This window comes from Syngnathus scovelli, chromosome 6 (genome assembly GCF_024217435.2).
Source record: "Syngnathus scovelli strain Florida chromosome 6, RoL_Ssco_1.2, whole genome shotgun sequence".
NCBI lineage: Eukaryota > Metazoa > Chordata > Actinopteri > Syngnathiformes > Syngnathidae > Syngnathus > Syngnathus scovelli.
Window position 1 is genome coordinate 17,861,501 of NC_090852.1, and position 15,027 is coordinate 17,876,527.

General features: G+C 46.7%; 1 protein-coding gene across 11 annotated transcripts in view; it reads left to right on the plus strand.

Annotated features, from left to right (window-relative positions):
* Positions 1-15,027, plus strand: part of LOC125970916 (pleckstrin homology domain-containing family A member 7) — a 36,586-nt gene that overhangs the window by 19,113 nt on the left and 2,446 nt on the right. For 3 of the 11 annotated variants that reach the window (XM_049723666.2, XM_049723672.2, XM_049723673.1), the window contains 20 exons: positions 725-842; positions 3,783-3,890; positions 3,989-4,061; positions 5,033-5,133; positions 8,294-8,475; positions 8,928-9,413; positions 9,505-10,051; positions 10,119-10,202; positions 10,540-10,716; positions 11,305-11,358; positions 12,264-12,317; positions 12,822-12,902; positions 12,969-13,118; positions 13,224-13,325; positions 13,387-13,498; positions 13,583-13,713; positions 13,860-14,057; positions 14,130-14,220; positions 14,285-14,379; positions 14,459-14,653. In XM_049723666.2, the coding sequence (XP_049579623.1) occupies positions 725-842; positions 3,783-3,890; positions 3,989-4,061; positions 5,033-5,133; positions 8,294-8,475; positions 8,928-9,413; positions 9,505-10,051; positions 10,119-10,202; positions 10,540-10,716; positions 11,305-11,358; positions 12,264-12,317; positions 12,822-12,902; positions 12,969-13,118; positions 13,224-13,325; positions 13,387-13,498; positions 13,583-13,713; positions 13,860-14,057; positions 14,130-14,220; positions 14,285-14,379; positions 14,459-14,653 (3,139 nt within the window). Of the gene's footprint in view, positions 1-724; positions 843-3,782; positions 3,891-3,988; positions 4,062-5,032; positions 5,134-5,165; positions 6,684-8,293; positions 8,476-8,927; positions 9,414-9,504; positions 10,052-10,118; positions 10,203-10,539; positions 10,717-11,304; positions 11,359-12,263; positions 12,318-12,821; positions 12,903-12,968; positions 13,119-13,223; positions 13,326-13,386; positions 13,499-13,582; positions 13,714-13,859; positions 14,058-14,129; positions 14,221-14,284; positions 14,380-14,458; positions 14,654-15,027 lie in introns of those variants that run through there. The other 8 variants (XM_049723671.2, XM_049723670.2, XM_049723668.2 and 5 more) reach the window with 8 other exon arrangements.

A 15,027-nucleotide genomic window follows, 5' to 3' on the forward strand; every position in this document is an offset into this window, starting at 1 on the left:
GCTGCTGTCAAGCCTTCACTTGCAGTTTCCAGGCTGTCAGAGTTGACATAAAAAAATGCCTGCCTAAAAATATCATATTTGAATATGATAGAAAGTAGAAAGCGGGCATTCTCAAGTGTCGCTCGTACGCACACAGAAAATGGCACCGCTTTCGCCATCACATCTCGATCAGAGCCGCTCGGACGACGGGCCTGCTTGACGCCCACGCCGCCGCCGTTAATAAGACCGATCCATCAGCAGACAGCGCGGGAACAATGTAACCTGCTGGCTCGTCGCACAAACACACGGGCACACACACGAACGACCACAAGAGGAGGAGAGACATGTTTAATGAAGCACAAGAGGGGGAAGGGGGGGTGAGGAGGGACAACCGAGCGAGGCAGAGATGGAACGACACATTGTAAACATCAAATTTATATTCTTGTTTCCAAATATAGCCAGTTGCTTTTGAATGGGAGTCATGTGACCAAGCCGGTTTTCGACATTTCATTGAGAAACGCATTTTTTGTCAGTGAGAAGAAGCGCTTAAAATTCCCAAGCAGCACGAATGGTTTTCAATAAACGCCATCCCAGCGGGAGTTTCGCTCTCGTCTCCCATCGCTGGTAACTTCAAAGCTCTTGCTTCATTCCCTTCTCGCAGATATTCAAATTCTACTCAGGTTGAATTTTCTAGCTGTGAATGTTGTAATGATGCCCGTCCAAAAATGTTCTCTGCGCTTTGCAGGCCGCCGGGTCCTCGCGTCATGTCCCACCCTGGCGTCGAGCAGCTCTCCAATACCACCGTCAGCGAGGTGTCCACCATCACCACCTCTTCTGCCGCGGACGCCGCCCCCAACGCCAAGGTCAGTGACACACAATTAATCCAGTAGGTCGGTTGGCCACCATTTTTTTATCGGTGCTATTGGGATGAGAAAAGAAAAAGAATCATTTGGATCGAATCCAAAAACGATTCTAATAACTGCTTTGTTTGTTTTTGTGTGTGAGCCGAGTGGATGCGATTTGCACACACGCTATTGTCTTCTATTTTTTTGGCTCTTTTGTCTGTTGGCCTCGCAGCCATCACATGTTGCCAACGTGATTAAAAAGAAAAAAAAAAAAAAAAGAGTCAAAACGCTGCAAGACTTTTCGCGTCATTTGAGTTGAAGAAATCAAAGCTAACTTTTCTCGTCGATCTGACAAGCCTTTCTATTTAACGTTTTGGTTGTCACGCTGTTTTGTTCCGTGTCTTGGCCTCATTTTTTTTTTTCCTCATCCAGACGTCTTTGCAGCAGCCTTTGCTATCCCTCGCTTAGATCTACTTATTCCACCTCTCGCTCAATATTTCGACTTTTTTTCTATTTTCCCAGTTGTTCTTTTCGTTGCGTGACCGCTCAACAGGTGCTTCAGCTGTAAGATTGAAAATATGCCACGGGGGGTGAGATGCCTCAATGACGGGGCATTCATCAAAATGCCCCGCCACCATGCCCTCTGTTTGCCCCGTCTGTCGCCCCTCCCCAAGTGCTCATCAGCCCTGCCATGAAACATCAAGGGAAATGTAGCTGCTTCATTGTGACAAGAGTTTCCGAGGAACGATAACCCCCCCCTCCCTCGTGTGGCGCATTGCCATCGCAAAATGAATCTCATTCATTCCACCTCTGACAAAAAACATCAGAGGAAGCGCCTCGCCGTACATTCCACCTCGAGTCGTGTGTCACAATTGTCCTCCCTTGAGCTCTCATTTCCCCCCCCCCCTCCCCTCCCGTTCAGATTTGGTGATGTTCTCGAGTAAGAAGCATCAAAGCTAGAAAGAGCCATTTAGGAATTCCTGCTGCGCCCTATTTCGTCTCGGCTTTTTTTTTTTTTTTGTGAGGATTAAAAAAAAAAAAAATCACTTTGAAGACATCACAAGAGATGATTAGACAGCATTTTGCCAACAAATTGAGTTGACACCATGGAGGTACAGGTTGGGAAGAAGTCACTGTCAATAATGCACTTTGATATTTGCTATTTTAAAAAGATGGGTCGGAAATAAATTAGTCATTTCATTTCCCTCTTCACTGGCTTCTTTGAAAAAGCATAAATGTCGTATTTGATATAAATGGGTAAGCAGATGTAAATAAGCTGTTTTTCCTCTGCAAAATTTTCTTGCACATCATCTTCATATTTGTTTTTTGATGTCAGACTAGACAGTTGAGGTTTCAAAGTTTGCAGCGTGGCTTGCCTTGCCACATAAAACGGACTTGAAAAACATACCTGAGCCGGCCTGTCCTCCCCAATCGAAGCAGGGGAAGTTTTTTTTTTAAATTTTTAATGAACAGCTCAGGGCAAGTTTACTTCCGAGTCGTCATGTTTCAAAAGGTTCTGGCGAAAAAATTTGACGCTTGAAAGGCTCGCTGAAGAGAGTGCTAAAAATGCTAACGAATAGCAACCTCAATTATTCGCTCTTAAAACTTCTGACTTTTCACTTTTTAAAAAAATCACTGTCTTCTGACCTGTTAGCATGTTAGCACATTAGCCCTTAGCTAAAAACAGCAAGGATGTATGAAACATGCTTAGCATTCTCTCAACGTGTGTGTCTGTGTGTGACTTTGTGTCACGCTTGGACAACCAATCGCCTCCAAATGAGCGACTTGTTGCTGTGCAAACCTCGTGTAGCGTCTCACTCAATCATACAATCGTGATAAGTGTGTGTGTGTGTGTACGCTTGTGTGTGTACGTACAGTGCCCGAAGCTTCCTGCTGATATATCCGACCAGAAGATTGTGTAATGAGATTTGATGAATGTGTACACAGCGGATAAGGCCGGTTATTCCTGGTACACGATGATCAAACAGTTTGTGATTTGCTGAATTGATTTGTAAGCTGAACTGATGGGGATTCCGATTAATTCTGTTCTTGGCAGTGTATTATATGGAAATGTCAAAAAATACGATATTGTGGTGCTCCTTTCACCCTCGCTGAATTGAGGGTCCGACTTCAAGACGTGCTGGAACGGAAAATGTTTGCGTCATTTCCCCGAATGGTACGACTTGACACATATTTGAGGTGACGCTTTCGGTTTTCAGAATCTTTCTCTTGTCGTAGCGTAGCCTTGCAGGTCGCATGAAAGCTCTTCAAACCTCCCACTCGCTAATAGCCTATTGAGTTTTTCGGTCGCCGGTGGTCTAATGCATGTGGGGCTTATGTAACCAGAACAAGTCGGCCTTCCTGAAAAAGATCACGCTGATGTGTGGGCGAAGGTCCACGCTGGAAGACAAAGTGCTGCTGGGACTGTAGCCTGTTGCCAAATGTGTTTATTTGTGTCTTCAATTTGATTATATTGTATTATCTAATTGATTTCAGTCCAGTTTATCATTGCTGCAACTTGTATGGATTTTTCTTATTACGGGTCGATTTGACCCGACCAATAAACTTGGACAGTATTTAGGGTACTTCAATTTTATTATATTATATTTTCTAATCGAATTCAATCCATCTTATCCTAAGCAAATTGCTGCAGCTTGTATGTTTTTGTCTTATTCCGGGTCAATTTGACCCGACCAATAAACTTGGACAGTATTTAGGTTACTTCAATTTGATTATATTATATTTTCTTATCGAATTCAAGCTCGCTTATCCTAAGCACATTGCTGCAGCTTTTATGTTTTTGTCTTATTCCGGGTCAATTTGACCCGACCAATAAACTTGCACAGTATTTAGGTTACTTCAATTTGATTATATTGTATTTTCTAATCGAATTCAGTCTAGTTTATCTTAAGCACATTGCTGTTGTATGTACTGACGGAACTTGACGTTTTCTTTCAGGGTTCTCGCTCCGTCGGCGCCAGGGTGCACAGTTTCGGCAAGCGAGATCAGGCCATCAAGAGGAACCCCAATGTACCTGTCGTGGTCCGAGGATGGTTGTATAAACAGGTGTGTGGTCACGACTCCCAAAAAAACCATTGCACAAGGACAAGCGATATGTCTCAACTGTTCGACTCGGCTAATCCTTTTTTTTTTTCCTTTTCCAGGACAGTTCCGGGATGCGCCTTTGGAAGAGGAAGTGGTTCGTCTTGTCTGAATTCTGCCTCTTCTACTACAAAGGTAAAATCTTCATTACCGTAATTTTCGGACTATAAGCCGCACCGGACTATAAGGCGCACCAGCGAAAACTCGTGATTCCGGGTTCAAAATTAGCGAAAAAAGGCGCGGCTTATAGTCCGAAATTTACGGTAATCCTTTGGTTGAACACTGTGCATCGGCGACAGCAGAAAAGTATCGGAAAGCCTAACAAACTGTCTGAAATGTCTCGCTAAGATGAAGAATTACACCGACATCCGCCTCCGTCTGCTCGACGTGACTTTTCTTTGTCATTTTATCTCCATCACGTCAATCAAAACACTTTCAGAAACGCCTCCAGCCAGGAAATCAATTCTTCATCTCCTTTTTTTCCCCCCCTCGCCCTTTTCTCTCATGACTTCAAAGATGTTTTCTTTTCTGCACTCGACATGATGAAAAGCCGCCTCGCCATTCAATTTTGCTTAAGAGCTTCAAGAACGTTTGAAGCCGTTTGACTCCAGTCTGGCCCATCATGCAAAGTGTGAGAGGGCAGTGTTGTCTAACATTTCGGGAATGTCTCCTCCAAAGGTCCTTGTATTATTTTTAAACAATTATCAGCACCCCGGGCCGTCAGACGCGGGCACAGGTTCTTCTGCATCTTTGTACCGTACATTTTATGATGTAATAATCGTTCAGTACTTTCTCTCTCACAAATACTTAGTCTGTGTTATTTATAGAAAGTCATTAAGACGCTGTCTTATTTGGGAATTGTTGATTTTCACTTTGCGGTTAAATTATTGGCTCGGTTTAATTAATTAACCTCAAAGGTGGAACACAATTTCTCTAGGAAATAATTGAAATTTAAAAACGTGTCTTTTTTTAACATCTGTTTTCCTTCTCTCAGCGCCGCTTGAGGTTAATTCTGCTTTTGTACTAACAATTAGCCAATGATACATATTTTTATCGTCTCCTCCCTCCATCCCTCGCCCCCTCCCTCCCTCCCTCCCCACACACAGACAGCAGAGAGGAGGCGGTCCTGGGCAGCATTCCGCTTCCCAGCTATGTCATTTCACCCGTGGGACCTGAGGACCACATCAGCCGCAAGTATGCCTTCAAGGTACGTTGGCCTCTTCCTCGTAACTTCGTTAACTTACGCAGAAACCGAGCGATTTGAATGGACTAATTAACAATGAATTGGGAATGCATCCCTCGTAATAAATACGGTTGAGATCTGGCTTTTATAAAAAAAAAAAAAAATCGTAAATAACAATAAATAATAGTAAATATTAGTAAATAATAATATAAATAATACAAATAATACAAATAATATAAATAATATAAATAATACATAATAAATAATAAAAATACTGATGATGAAGAGTTGAAAACTTAAGTATGACATATAAAAAATAATAAAAATACTGATGATGGAGAAGAGTCAAAACCTTAAGTCTGACATAAGTTTGACAATTTCTGATTGTCACGTTGCTAAAAGAGGAGATAACCACATCTGGTACTGTCGACAGTATGATCACTTATCTGTTTATCTGTGCCGGTGTTTGTTGTTTTGCTAAATGAGCTCATGACTCATCAAGAGCAGACGTTTCATCTGGTGGATAGATAAATACTTTATTCAGCCCCGTGAGGGAAATTAGATTCTCACAGCAGTAATATCCACAATTAAAAAAAAAAGGGCAATCAACAAGTAGAGTCACGTTGAAGGGACTCATGGAAAAGTAATTTAAGAAGGCAGAAATGAAGACAGATTTGAACTCATTCACTACCATTGTACGAGAATAGATGTTAAGTTTATTTGATAGCAATAGAGAGCAGATTCCATCGTAAATACACAGGACGTTGTAACGTAGTAAGCGAACAAGCCTTCCGGCGTGATTTGGCAAAGAGCACCTGCTGTAGTCAAATTTGTTCCGGCTGTCAAAGGAGGTTTTAATATTGACGCTGCTGTGGAGTGGATTTCCCTTTGGCACAACTCCGCCATTGGACTTAGCACATTATGCACTCGCTCGCATTCTATAATGGGGGGGGAACATTCCGGATTAGAATAATCTTGTGGCTTTGCATACTGCTGTTTGACCAAAAAAAAAAAAAAATGACAAAAGACTTTGCTGATGCCACTACGAATGAATGTCCAAGTCATATTTTAATTATTAATGTTTATTGTCGGCACGCCGTCGTGGGAGCTGCTGGCCGCCACGCTGGATCACGTTTGGGGATTCTCCGGCTATAAATAAAACGTGTCTGTCGTATTTTCGGACGTGGCGCTGAAGGGAAAACATGCACAGCCGTCATTAGAGGCATCTCAAGCAGCCAAGCTCAATTGAAGAACTTATTATGGTGTCATTAATATTTAATCGTGTCATTTATAATTAGGTGATAATAGAGAGGGGTGTGTAACGTCTGTTAAAAGGTGAATATAAAACTTGTCTTGATGAGTAAATTTAATATTATTTTATTAATTAATTAAAGAAATACATGACAAAAATTTTCAGGACCAGTAGCAACAAGTCTGTGAGGGCTGATAAATTGGTGTATGATGATTGTGAAAATTTAAACCTCCACCCTCCACCTCTCTTTCCGTTTGTTGGCTGCCCGACCGGGACACACCCCTGCGAGTGTGTCGCCATTGACAGTCCTCGCGTAAAATAGGTACTCACTCGCTCCCCTCTTTACTGGATGTGGGATTAAACTGTACATTGCACATTGTCATCTGTCTCTGCATGATGGTGAGCAACTTGTTGTCGTGTCAATTTGCTTTTTCTCTTCGTATTTTGACATTTGTGGCTTTTCGTGGGGTTTCTTGTTCAAGTCCAGACTAACTTTTTCTGCATGCAGTCCGCCGATGATGCGGTCCCCGACGTTATTTAGGCCAGGAACTGGATCGTGGTGCTAAATTTCAGGGGCCGTGGAATAATGGCTCTGAGAAGAAAGAACGGAAAAAAAAAAGATGTATACCGAAGAGTGTCTTTGAAAGGTTTATATTCCTCCTTACACGATTAATGCATCTTTACAAATGGAGAGCACTGAGTCTTATTCCATTAAAGCAGCAGACTTGAAAGGGAGACACCCAAAGGCTATTATTGTCTCCATTTGGATACTTTTTTTTTTTTCCCCCCATTCTAAAATCAATCCTCAGTTTGGGAGAATGCATGTTTATCAGGAGGAGCTGTGCGGGCGCTCAGGCTTATCTTTACGAGCACAATGCTGCCTTTAAATAGCGCGCGACGACACGTGAGACTGATGTGTGCGTGGAAAAAGGACAGGAAGGAAGCGATGAATGGAAAGTAAAGCGAGGCGAGTGAAAGGAAACCAGGCGGGAGCGCGATTAGCCGCTAAAAAAGTGTGACATCATCCAGTGATCTTGTGAATTTTACATATAAAAATCGGGATTTATGGGTGATTTTTTTAAGAGGAGGTCTGAAAATTAAAAAAAAAAAATCTATTTAAAGAGTTTACTTGTAACTCAGTTAGCCAGATTAGCTGGTTAGCATTAGCAACAGACATTTGGGGCACTTAAGAGCCTGTTATTACTCTTCATGTCCAGTTGGGGGCGTTCGAGCACTTTATAAGATGGGGGAACTGCGCTTATGTTTGAAGCCAGCTAGCACGAGCCAGGTATAATGTTTGTCGAGAGTATTCAGTCTGGCCTGAACATGAACCCAGTTTGCTCTCCCGTGAGTGTGAATGCTTGTTTCTATGTCCGTACATCTCCGCCCTCATGAATCTCAACCAACTACCAGGAAATATGAATATTTTTTAGTGAAAGCAGATAAATAATACCCCTCTTCTCCCACAATAGCCACATTTCACGGACAAGAAAACAAATAGCCACCTCTTACTTTCCTGCAGTTATTACGCTAGCGCGTAGCCGCCCACGCGGACGCTAAAAGCACTCTGATGAACTCCCTTAGGTGCTCTTCAGAGATTCGCATTCAGTGCCATTGAGCAAGAAAAAAAATGACAATAATTGATATCATGTTGTGCTAGTGATGTATTTGTATCTTCACATTGCTGTCGGGATGGACACCTGTTGGAATAATTATGCAAAATAATCACTGACGTGTTTCTAAACCAATATACACAAACATTTGGGCTTTTGTTTGTTTTGTTCCTTCGCTCTCATTGGTCAAAAGCTGTCTTTGTTAATCGTGACTGGCTGCCGCCGTTGTCTTTGTCCTCGTTTCTGAATGTACTTAGCCTTGTTTGCTATGAGGTTGCTTCGTGAAAACCTTTGCTGTGCTCTCTGTCTCCCCCCGCAGGCCGTCCACCCGAGCGGGCGCTCGCACGTTTACAAACGCAGCTCTGTGATTGGCTCTCAGGCGGAGCACACGGGCATGCGGACGTACTTCTTCAGCGCCGACACGCAAGAGGACATGAACGCTTGGCTGAGGGCCATGAACCAAGCCGCTAATATGAGAGGCCCCGTCAACACAGGCGGCAGGTCAGGAAAACGTATTTATTCATTCATTCATTCTTGAACTTGGTTTGACTTTTGGGTCCAGCCATACTCCCGATTGTCCTTTGTGGCTGACCTGACCATCACTTGACCCTCCCATGTCCCTTCTGAACAAAAGCAATGGAGCTTTAAATTGCCCGTTAAGTGAGTTCCCAAACAGTCAGGTCAGGCCAAATTAAATTCAAAGTTGACTTGGCAGCTTTCCGACATCTCAAGCACACAACATCAGCTCTCCTCACACGCAGTTGGGAACTGTGGGCATCTTAAAAATCCTCAGTGAAGCATTCAGATGCTGCATTTGGACCTGGGGGTTTTAAGTCATGGACTGTTTTTTTTTTGTCATGCTTCAAGTTAGGTTTTTAAGTCAGGGTTGGATTCCAAATTAGGGTTTCAACACGGGAGTTGGGTTTTTAATTTTGCCTCTGGACTTTCCACAGAGCATCTGAGCAGTCGACTCACTTCCAGATGATGCATCATCAGACCGTCACGCACAGCAACAACCACGTCAACAACCACAAGGCTCCAGAACCTCAGAGACACACCGTCCACGAGGTCCTTCTGGAGCCCATACATCACGATATGGACGACCGCTGCAGCTTCCACAAAGACTCTCCCGTCACCACGGAGATGGACACCCACGCCTCCCTCCCCGCCAACCTCACGGCCACCGCTTTCCTGGCGTCGGACCACGTGTCCACGTCGGCTCCCGTCTCCAGGGTGCCGTCTCGTGCGCCCTCGCGGTCCGCCTCCACGCTGCCCCCTGGTGTCAGCACCAGGAACGGTCTGGTGGAGGTGCACAGCCCCATCTTGGAGCCTAACGGGATCGCGGCGGGGACGTACCAGAGGGCGCCGGAAGCCCCCCAGGAAATGCGGAGACGGAATACTCTAGAACAAGTCGAGCAGTGGGTCAAGGTGCAGAAAGGGTAAGCTAACTTGTCAACACATGCAGCAAATCCGCTATAATGTAAAGAACGTTGAGTAAAACTCGTGACACTTGTGTGTATTTTGTTACAGTCCTCCATCCCGAGACAACACCCTCCCCCGCCGAACGCCACCCACCCAGCCCAAGTTCGGCACCCTGGAAGCATACCAGACCCTGCCAAAGACCCCCCGCAATAGCCCCCCAACGGCACGCCACAGCGAGTACAAATACGCCCAGGACCGCATGAGCCACTTCCGCCTCGCCCCCGATCTGGCCGGCCCGGGTTCCAACACCATCCTGCAGCTGTACGAGTGGCAGCAGCGCCAGCAGTACCGCCTCGGCAGCCCCACGGCCCCCATCTACACGCCAGCCCCGGACTATCCCTTCGGGGCCCGCCCGCCGTCTGCCCTTCCTCCAGCCGCCAAGCACAACGGCCCGCCGCGATGCGTGTCCGTACCGCCTTCGCCCGCCGACATCCCGCCTCCGGGGCCTCCGCCGGGGACCAGCAGGACCTTGTCGCCCGCCCGCCGCCCGCACACCCCGATCGACCGCGTGACAGTAAGACCCTCTACCGATGCGTCGGCAATGGACACAGTGTTTGCCATTTCACCTCCCAGGACCAAGTCTCAAGTCTTCAAGGTAAAACCTCCTCTTAAATTTGTGTTTTAAAACCCGGTTGCATCACGATCAACTTTGCGTGCTGTAGGCGTCCACCATGGAGAGGCGCTCTTTGCCTCCATCCAACTATATCACACACACGGTCAGTGCGCCCAGCCTCCACGGAAAAACGGTAAGTCTGACTCAAGTCAAATATCCTTTTGAAAAATGAGATGAATTTTCCATGACTCTGTGTTATTTATTAACTGTCATGTAATACTAATCCTCTAACTTTCAGCTAAGGTCGGATTTGAGGCTAGGTTATGGCTTCAAGGGTTTGAGGCTTGGGTTTCAATTGAAGATTTTAATCCTTGTAATCCAATTTATTTGTATAGCACCTTATATCATACAACTCAAAAGGACTTTACGGTTTTAAAAAAACATTTTTGCAGATTAAACTCAATCTATAAAGCCTGATAAAACATATAACGCTCTGGTGTGTGTGTGCTGAAAATGCCGACGACGGACAGCCCGATGAGCTCACCCTGCTCCTCATTCAGCTGCGCCGCCATCAGGCCAAGATGGCGGCCGCCCGCCAGCGCACGCTGGAGCAGCTGCAGCAGCACGGCCTGTCGACCGCCGACCCCTTCCTCACCGCCGTCCCCAGTCCTACGTTAAACCACCTCAGTCTGTTGAGCCAAACGCAGGTGGGCGGTCCACCATCATCGCGAGGCCCTGGTAGAGGTTGCCCCTATGCGAGAAACCAATGTTTGCTAGCTCACCAGCAAATTTAGTCTTTAGTGGCAGCCTCTACCTTAAAATCCTCATCAATCATCTTGGGACAGGCTCACGTTTACAAAGAGGAAGCAGCGTGCCGTGTTGGTTGGTCGGCTTACGCGTGCTGCTTGTTTTTGGCATGTGGCATGGAGCTTTGGTTGCTTTGCTGACTGTGGAAGTGACGTTGGTTGGACTGGGGCTGACGACGTTTTGTGTTATTAGCGTTGTGCCCGCGGTAGTGGTGACGCTTGTGCAGATAAATGGGCTGAGTTGTTTTTGAATTATTTTTGTAGTCCACGCAAATATCACTTGATTTGTGTGTGAGTGCTGAGACATAGTTGCTTAATGGATCCCAACATAAGTCATTTGAGACATGTCTGCCATCTAGTGGTGAAATGTGGTACTACAGTAAAACCTGTCAATTACTTTCTTTAGCATGACGACGTCGTCTCAGCATTCACACACAATTTATCATCTCATAGCGATAATAGTGGAATAAAAATATCGCTTGGTTGCAGGTGGATGACACGTATAAGCAGTTGAAGCAAGACCTGGATTATCTGGACCTGAAGGTCAGAACCTTTGTTTTTGCTGACGCATGTGAGCCCACCGTTTCTCCAGCCCTCTTTTTAACTTGCAAGGCCTCCCTCCCCCCACTCACCAATAATCACGGCGATAACGTTAATCCGAGTCTTTTAAGCAGAGGCGGCCGGCCGCCAACATGTGACTGCCGCTCTTTTCTTGACTCGCAGATCAGAGCTCTAGAGCCCCTGATCCTCGCAGTTCACAGTTTGCTACTGCACTGCACTGCTGGGCCTCTCAGGCCTCTATTGACCGTAAGCTCTTGTGTGTGCGCATTCACTTCCATATACAGCGTGCTCGTGCATGTGGAGGCGACTGTTCAATTGAATCTTGAACAGCGTCACGTGTCCCCCCCACCCCCTCCCACCCCCACTCATTGTCACATACACACACGACGTCGTCGCAAAGTGGGCATGAGACGGCTCGGCAGTGCATGCGTGGTGGCGGGAATGACGCCAGTTGCTTGGAGCGCCATCTTCCTTTCCGATGTGTCATCATAACACCCCGATTGAGAAATTGCCAGTGGTGGCACGATCGTTTGTTTTTCATTGTGAAGGATTTTCTTTCAAAGTAACTGAAACAAGTGAAAGGTAAATGTTTTGATCCTCCGCGATTTTTCTGAGCCGCCATCACGGTATTAGCGCGCTATGCTAGCACAGGAGAACCCTGCCGCTCATTTAGTTGAAAATCGAACGCCCCGCTTGAGTCGTTGGGATTTTGGCGGCCGCGTCCACTTGTGCAGGGCTTCTAAGTGTCCATCGTGGTCTCCATGGCAACCGCTGTTATTTGTTGTTGTCATGCACGCCAAGTTGCATCGCAGCATCGCAGTCTGTGTTCAATCTGCAACGTTTGAAGTTCCAAAATGTGAGAAAAGGAAGATTGATCTTCTTTGCAGGTGGCCGGGAGTCAAACGCTGAAGCCCGTCAAGGTGGCGGAGAGTGACGTGGATGTGAGTATTCTTGTCGTACAACTTTTTATTCACCTTATACGACTTTTAATTCTCATAACAACTGAGGTTTGTAAAATCCAAATGCGTCACCGTGGATCAAATAAAAAAAAAAAGCAGAATCAATTATTCATCTGGTGACCAGTTCAAGTTCCGACACGGAGGACTACTTTGTTCCCGGCACAACATAATTACATGAATGTTCACGCTTGATAAAGTGAAGCAACCTTTGCACCGACATAATCGCACTTTGATTAATGAGACGCATTGCCTCTCTGACAGTAATTCAAGGTGTCAGCTAGACACATCCGCTTTGTGTAACGACCTCAATACCGGTCCCGGTGATTATCCGTTTTTACATTTGACGCGGAACACAGCAAAGGCGGGCGATCGCAGCCGTAGTAACGCAGCATTCAGCCGTCAGATAATTGAAAGACTCCAACCTAAAGCTGATTTTCTATAGTTGGCAAAGTACCAACTCAAAAAGCTCTTTACTGCCCCCTGCAGGTAAAGCTGAGTCGTTTGTGCGAGCAAGACAAGATCCTGAAGGACTTGGAAGTGCGGATCAGCTCGTTGAAGAAGGATAAGGTGAAGGAGTGTTGAGGAGCCATAAAAGTGTGCGAATGTAAATAACACACGCTCTCCAACCCTTAGGACAAGTTGGAGAGCGTGCTGGACGTGTCCCACCAGCAGATGGAGCTGTTTCACGAGCAGCCGGGCCACGCCCAAAAGATCGCCTACCAGCAGAGACTCCTGCAGGAGGACTTGGTGTCCATAAGGGCCCAGATATCCCGACTCTCTACGGTACAAAAAAGTGCTTGATGGGATTTTTAGTCTTCCCCACTAACCAACCTTGCTTTGCGGAAAACTTGCTTTTTTTCAAGAATGTGTTGCTCTGATATGCCGCAGGAAATGACACGCGCTTGGGAGGACTACGGCTGGCTGGAGAATTCAGTGGAGCAGTTGAGGACGGCGTTACAGGCCCGCATGAACCACAGCGCTACCCCTCAGGTGAGGTCCGGTACTGCATCTGGACAGGGCAGAATTTACACCCGTGCGTGCACCGACACAGCAAGAAAAAGGCGAAATGAAGCGCGAGCTGTGGAGAATCGAGGACGTGATGGCGGGACTGAGCGGCAGCAAAGCCAACTACAAAGTTACCATCGACTCTGTGCAAAACCCGGGTTGGTTGCCTGGACTCGCCCCTAAAATCCATTTTTTTAAATTTTATTGAACCATTTGATGAAATTTCTTTATCTTCCTCACAGAGAGGAAGTTAGTGCCTTCCGTGTCGGAGCCCAGCGTGCCTTCTTCCACCGCCGACGTCCAGCCGCCTCCCCGTAACTCCGTCCCGAGCGTCTTCTCGCAAACGTTGCCTCACAATTTTGTGCCAAAGTGGGTAAGTGAAGAGTCGGGTCTGAAAGGTCAGCGGCATGAAAAGAGCTTTTACATAATTGCTTATTTTTACATTAATAATTTCAAATGTTGACATTTCCAAATGGTGTCATTTCACATCTGCTATCAACAATTGTGGTTACCCCCAAGGCAGAGGACTGCGCTCCCCCCCGACCGCCGCTCCCCCGCCAGTACGACTACGAGGAGACGCCGCCCGCCGTGCCGCCGCTGCCCAAGGAGGCGTCGGCAGCCATCCGCCACATGTCGGTGCGAGGCCTCAAGCGACAGTCTGACGAGAGGAAGAGGGACCGGGAGGGGACACACTATGTCCTCAATGGAGACTGTAAGGTACGGTCACATCCACACAATTCCACAGCGCATTCCAAAATTTGAATATTTGATATTTTTGCGTGCTTGCAGACTGACTTGCGTTCATACCTGAGCGAACCCGAGCTGCTGGCAATTACTCGCCAAAACACAAACGCAGACAACCACCATCTTGACCATAAAGGTATTATGTAACACTCGCTTGTGTTATTAGCATATCATCTTTATTTATTTCAATCACGTGTTAGCAGGTCTGTCAGGCACGTCATGGCAGATGGCCAACAAGTCGGATGCCCTGTCCTTCGTCACGCTGAGGAGACGCCCCGGTACCGCCGTGGACAGGGTGAGAGGTCACGCCTACTGAATTTGTCATCATTTCCAAAACGATATAAAAAAAAATTCCCCTATTGTGTGTCTCCCAGCAGGAGCGACCCAAGAGTGCCTTGGACTGTTTGTCCTCCGAGTACACGGGCGGCACGCTTCCTCCCCAACGCGGCGGCCGAATGAGCGCCGAGGAGCAGCTGGAGCGTATGAAGCGCCACCAGAGGGCGCTGGTGCGCGAGCGCAAGCGCAACCTCAGCCAGGGCGAGCGCTCGAGCGCCCCGCCGCCCGCCTCCGTACGTTACCTCCACCCGTCGGCGGCGACGGCCTCCACCCTTGCGCTTTCCCGCAGAAGCCAGCCGCATAGTAACCTAGCAGGGACGCTAACGCGCTAAGCCGCATGAGCTAACGAGCTACCAGCTAGCTTGGTTAATGCTTTAAGAACAACGGAAATGGGAGAGCCTTGTTGGACCTCGTTGACCGGACGTTGAATGTGAACCACAGAGAAGCTAAGGCGTTTATTTATCTACCGAGGGATATTTTCAGTATATAGCTGTACAGTATACAGGAATATATTTTGTAGCGATTCGTTCTATAGATCTAGAGGCCATAGTTGGTAAGTTTTCAGGTTGGACAGGGAATGTTGGTGGCTAAAGACGGTTTCCCACAC